The following is a 5879-nucleotide window of genomic DNA, read 5'->3' on the forward strand; positions in this document are numbered from 1 at the left end:
CTGGCTCTGCGCGTGGGGGTGTTATGAAGTTGGTGATAAAATAAAGAGAGGGAAGCGAGTACTCGGACTGTTGTTATGAGTCGGTATCCCACAGTGAACTGCAGTTACTGCAATTTGAGTCTTTTGATGAATGATGATAGGAATCCAAGTGCAAGTAGAGGTGGATTTACAAATATTCTCCCCCTCTTCGTAGTCAAGTGGACTATTCCAAAGTCTTTGCTGGTTGGTTAGAAAACTTAGGTTTTATTTGGGAGGTAAAGTGGACTGCGGTGGTAATCTGAAGGAGTGGTCTTTGGGTGTAGTAGTATTGGCACAAGTTTAAAGTTTGTGAAGTGTGTAGGAGGCTCGCAAAAGGAATCCACAATAAAAGCTCATTGTTCAGGGTCTCCTGCCTTTTCTTGCGTGTATTTTGCCGACAACAAGAGAAGCTGGGTTCAAGCGAATCATCTACGGAATTATGAAGCATCAGAATACAAGATATCCATCTCTAGGGTATGAGGGAGAGTCAGAAGAGGTTTGAGAAGAAAAGACATGAAAAAAAAGTGAAAAGACACACATACAAAAAGAAAGACTACGGGAGCTACTGATCAAAACAGAAAGATGGCAGATTGTCTTGATTTGCTTTAAATAAAACTCTTGAGGTTCAAAGCCTTTGTCCTGTCTCTCCGGGACCCAGTGTCTCCCTCTGGTTGCTTCAGGTATCAGATTTCTTGTTTGGGCCTTAGCAATTCTAGAAAGACAGTCCCACCTACCAGGGGTCCACACCCAGGAATATGTAGGCAAACAGTTAAGTTTGCTTCCCTTTCCTAGATTCTAGGCTCACCTGCCGCTTCTTTAGGTTGGAGCTCCCTGCCCAGGTCTCCGGAGAGATCGGCTGTACCAGAATGAACACACAGCCCAGCCAGTGGATGTAGACAGATTTATGTGGCTTTATAGAACAGCTCAAATTCCACTGTTAATTTTTCTTAGAACTACTTCCCCATCCACTTCTCTGGGCAAGCATTCCTGAGATGAGCAGGCTGTGCTCTCTCATTTACTCTACCCTAAAATATTTTGATAGACTTGCCTCCTGGCCTGGGGCTAATTCCTCCATTTCCTCTCTCATCCTCTGAAAAGTCCCTTCCCCCCCCAACCCGTGGAAGTCCTCGTTTCCTTTCCTTCTCTCCATTTGTTCCTTGAGAGAACTAACTCCATTGCTTCCCTGTCCCTTCAGAAATCAGGGTATTCTACCCTTGACTGGTACATAATAAAGAAACTTAAGGTCTTGGTTCCCTGTGTTCACCATGCTGGATTGTGGGAGGAACATAATGGGGAACACTTTTCCCTTCCCTAACTCTCATGCCCTCCCCCCAAAACTCAGACACAACCACACTCACCCACATGCATAACACACAATCGTGTTCCTGCACACACGGCGGAGGGGGGTGAGATAGGGAGGAAGGGAAGTTTGCACCAACCAGCTCATGAATGCAACTTGAAAGATTTCACACAGCAAAAGGTGGGGAAAACACACACATAAGTTAAAAAATAAAGAAGGATGTGCCCCTGCCCACAGTCTCTGTCTTCATCCAGAGGCTTGCTCAGCCCCTCCACATGAACCTAGCAGCTCCCTCCTCCCTCCAGGCAACCGGAGCTGTCACAGGGCCTGGGTCTTCAGCTCAACAGGCTCCCCCTGGCCCTCTGTTTGTCCATTGGAGTCACCGGGGCGGGTCCCCTTGAGGATAGACAGTCTCTCAGAAACACTCTTGAGCCGGGGGAAGAGGAGAAAGTCGTAGAGGAGGCTGCCCAGACCGCTTCCGATGATCGGGCCCACCCAGTACACCTGTAGGGAGAGACCAGGGGTACTCAGCTAAGGGGGACTGAGCAGCCAGGCTGCCCAGCTTTCTCTTTCCCATGCCAAGGAAGACATGACATCCTGGGCCCTGAGTCACACCTGGGCATTATCTAAATAGAAATCAGTGTTTGTTTCTTTGTATGCATTAGCACTAGTCTATCTGGCCTCCAAACTCCCCCTTTCTTTTCTGATTCATTACATCATCATTGAATCCCACACTTTTTGGAGGGCATGGATATTCTGTTGTTTTTGATATATAAGCGTGTGTCTTTTAAGAATTGTAAATTGTGGTAAACAACCATAGAAGGAAATGGATCATTTTAATCATTGCTAAGTGCACAGTTTGGCAACATGAAGTCTAGTCACCCTGCTATGCCACCCGTTTCTGTGACTCCATCATCCTGCAAAACGGAAGCTCTGCGTTGGTGAAGCAATTGCCCATTTCCGCATCTAGTCCTCTAAGCCCCTGGCAATGATTCTTCTTTCTGTTTCCACAAATTTGAGTCCTCTGAACACCTCATAAAGTGGAAGCACGCAACACTTGTCTGTTATAATTGTTTTATTTCACTTATGTAAATGTCCTGAGGTTCATCCCTGTTGCGGTGGGTGTTGAAATTTCCCTCCTGGGGCTAGCACCATGATGTAAGCATCCAGCTGTGATGCCAGCATCCCATATGGGAGCCATTTTGAGTCCTAGATGCTCCAGTCCTAATCCAGTTCCTTGCTAATGTGCCTGGGAAAGCAGTGGAGGATGGTGCAAGTACTTGGGCTATCCAGAGAAACCCAGAAAAAATTCCTTACTCCTAACATTGGACCAGCTCAGCTCTGGCCATTATGGCCATTTGGGGAGTGAACCAGCAGATAGAAGATCTCTCTCTGTGTCCCTTCCTCTATCTCTGTAAATTCTGCCTTTCTAATAAAAAGAAATAGAGATGGACAGACAAAGCTCCCATTAACTGCTTTACTCCCCCAAGTGCCTGCAACAGCCAGAGCTGGACCAGGCCAAAGCTGGTGCCAGAAACTCAATCCAGTCCTCCCTCATGGGTGCCAGAGCCCTAAATGACCCATCTCTGCTGCCTTCAAGGGTCTACATAAGCAGGAAGCTAGAATTGGAAGGGAAGCTGGCACTGAAATCCAGGCACTCTAGTCTGGGCTATGAAGGAGTCCCAGGCAGCATTTTAACCACTAGGTCAAAAATTAGTCCTAGACTTTGTTTCCTTCTAATGCCTGTATATGTTTATACCACATTGCATTTATCCATTAATTTACCGAGAGCCACTTTTGTTGCTGCCACCTCTTGACCCTTGGAAATATTGCTGCTGTAGAAGTGAATGGGCAGCTCTGAAAATCCTTTGAATTATCTTCATGTTTGGTTTGCATAGGCCCAAACAGCATAAAAGGCACCTATACTTATAGATTTGCTCTAGGTCAGATTCCATGCTAACTGTTTCACATAAAACTTTTCAGCTTCATTCTCATAAGACTCTGTTTTGCAGTTAGAGAAACAGAGGTGCTTGATGAGTGCAATTTCTGGCATAAAGGCTGAGCAGCATAACTGGGATGACGCCTGTTGTGCTCAAAACAAATCCTGATCTCGAACAGCAGGCTTTGTCTTTACACTTGGTGGTCTATTCCCATAGGCCTTACTTTTGGCATCCAGTGGCTACTCAGTTCAAATCCCTGGATAACCAGACGAGGAACAGTGCTTACAGGTGCAAGAACCTCATTTTCGAGCCCAGCATGATGGCTCAATTAGCTAATCCTCCCCTTTCAAGCTCTTGGATCCCATATGGGCGCCGGTTCATTTCCCAGCTGCTCCACTTCCCATCCAGCTTACTGCTTGTGGCCTGGGAAAGCAGTCGAGCATGACCCAAAGCCTTAAGGCCCTGCACCTGTGTGGGAGATCCAGTAGAAGCTCGGGGCTCCTAGCTTCGGATCAGCTCAGCTCCAGCCGTTGTGGCCACTTTGGAAGTGAACCAGTAGATGGAGGATCTTTCTCCTTCTCTCCATAGATCTGCCTTTCCAATAAAAATAAGATAAATCTTAAAAGAAAAAAGAAGAACCTATTTTTCTAGAAAATAACAACTCCTACTCACGTAAATGTGGCAGACTCTGCCTCCCTTAACTGAGTGTTGGTACAGCAGCCACCAGCTCTGAGCAGGGGGTAGGGGCGCGTAGGATGCCAACCTTGGAACTTACGTCCATCCATACCCATCCAGAAGGGCTATAGTACCTTGACCCTCTCCCCTCACTCACCCAGTGGTTGTTGAAGTTCCGGGTGAGAATGGCTGGAGCAAAGGAGCGGGCAGGATTCATACCTGCACCAGTATAATACATCTGCAAAAAATACAATGGTAACTGAGACCGTGCCCTTCTACCTTCTAGCATCTTTTCCCACTGCCCCACTGGCCCTGAATGTTGTCTTCTTGTCTCTGGTCACCAGCAAGTAGGGAAGGACAACCTGCAGGGCTCACCAGGGACTCCCATGGAGTGGGGAAGGCACATCTGGGTCTATGTGCACCTGTGACCGTGCATTTTCACCTTGGACAAGAAGGACTTAAGTGTAGCAGTCACAGAAAAGAGTGGGGCAGGGTTATGCTTCTCTGCTGGGAGATACAGAGTGAGGCCGAGCATGTTCGTGTTTGGACACGGGAAGGGAGCCAAGAAGATGGTCCCGAAGTCCGGAAAGATTTGAGAGCCCTGAAATCCTCTTGCAGGGAGTGACTTGCCTCTCTTGCTTACCCCAAAGAGGTGCCCCAGAGTGAGGGAGAAGCCAACGGCCAGGGCTACAGAGCCCAGACGACCATTCCGCCGCTCGTCATACGTGGCAAAGATGCACAGCACGAACTGGAGTGTCAAGAAGATCTCCACCGTTGTGGCCTGGCCCACACTCACCCCAGGGTGCAACTGAATGAAAGGAAGAAGGGAGGCAGCTCATTAGGGCTGGGGCAAGTCAGCTCCTCAGGCCTCCAGGGACAGGGACCTCCCATCTCCACCCCTCTGGGCATCAGTTCCCTGGAGAGGAAGAATAATAAACTCCCTCCACAGTCACCAGCTTTGGAACCCAGCCTCTCCTCCCACACACTCCTTTACAGAGGAAGTGGCTGCATCTGCCACCACTCATAGGGAAGCACATCAGGTGAGACACGTTTCTTTAAGAGCCTACAGGGAATGGGTGGGAAAGCTGGAACCCAAACTCAGGTTTTCAGATTCTCAGTCCAAGAGAATCACTTTCTCTGTGCCTCCCCATCCTGAAACACACAAGCACACACGTGCAAACACACACACACACACACACACACACACACACACACACACACACACACAGTCCCAACCCCAAAGCTGCTGATTTGCCTGCAACAGAGTCAGGACAGCAGAGGACCCCCCCAGCGCCTCACAGGCCACCGTCCTTATTACCGTGTTGAGTGCTAGGTTTCCTCGGATGGCAGCCGGGGTAACACTGTAGAGCACAGCGGCCCCAGCCACGGCCCCCAGGAGCTGAGCTGCCACGTAGCAGACTGCACGGAGAAGGGACATCTGAGAGCCCACAAGGAAGGCGAAAGTGACTGCCGGGTTGATGTGGGCTCCGCTGATGTGGCCCACAGCCTGCACCAGCGTAGCCAGCGCCAGGCCAAAAGCCAGAGCCACCTGTAAGACATGGAGGGGTCCAGGGGCCCAACGCAGGGAGGCGCCCAGCCCAAAGAAGACATAGAAGAGGGTGGCAAAGAATTCAGCAAATATGGCCCTCCAGAAGGAGGCTGAACGCAGTTCCCACATGGCAGGGGGGATGGGCACAGAGCCTGGGTCCCTGATACCCCCCTGGTGTGGTCTGGGTGGACAGTCCCCTTTATAGAGGTCTCCTAATCCCTGGGAGGGGCAAACCTCCAGGGTAGCTGGCCCAACCTCTTAACCCTTTCACAGCGGGGGGGCCCACCGGCAGTCATCTGGTAAATGACTGAACTTCCCCTTTGCTCCTCACCTGAGATGAGCTAGGGAGGGAGTCAGGAAAGGGGCCCTGAAAGAGTCTATCCTTCTGTTGTGTAAC

The 5879-nt window shown here is 49.6% G+C and overlaps 1 protein-coding gene across 1 annotated transcript; it reads right to left on the bottom strand.

Moving 5' to 3' along the window:
* Window positions 1–1377: 1377 nt before the first annotated feature.
* On the bottom strand, window positions 1378–5643 carry MIP (major intrinsic protein of lens fiber). The gene is made up of 4 exons (XM_004589675.2): window positions 5252–5643; window positions 4577–4741; window positions 4091–4171; window positions 1378–1822 (listed from the first exon to the last, which is right to left on the bottom strand). The coding sequence occupies exons 1-4, from the start codon at window positions 5609–5611 to the stop codon at window positions 1637–1639; spliced, it is 792 nt and encodes a 263-aa protein (XP_004589732.2). The 5' UTR covers window positions 5612–5643; the 3' UTR covers window positions 1378–1636.
* Between the last annotated feature and the right edge of the window lie 236 nt (window positions 5644–5879).

This window comes from Ochotona princeps, chromosome 15 (assembly GCF_030435755.1).
Source record: "Ochotona princeps isolate mOchPri1 chromosome 15, mOchPri1.hap1, whole genome shotgun sequence".
NCBI lineage: Eukaryota > Metazoa > Chordata > Mammalia > Lagomorpha > Ochotonidae > Ochotona > Ochotona princeps.

Excerpts from the sequence above, each read along its gene's own strand:
- MIP (XM_004589675.2), bottom strand. The coding sequence starts at position 5,611 with ATGTGGGAACTGCGTTCAGCCTCCTTCTGGAGGGCCATATTTGCTGAA. Across the intron at positions 4,172-4,576 it reads CTCTGGGGCACCTCTTTGGG|ATGTATTATACTGGTGCAGG; the intron begins GTAAGCAAGAGA and ends TATTTTTTGCAG. Across the intron at positions 1,823-4,090 it reads GGAACTTCAACAACCACTGG|GTGTACTGGGTGGGCCCGAT; the intron begins GTGAGTGAGGGG and ends CTCTCCCTACAG.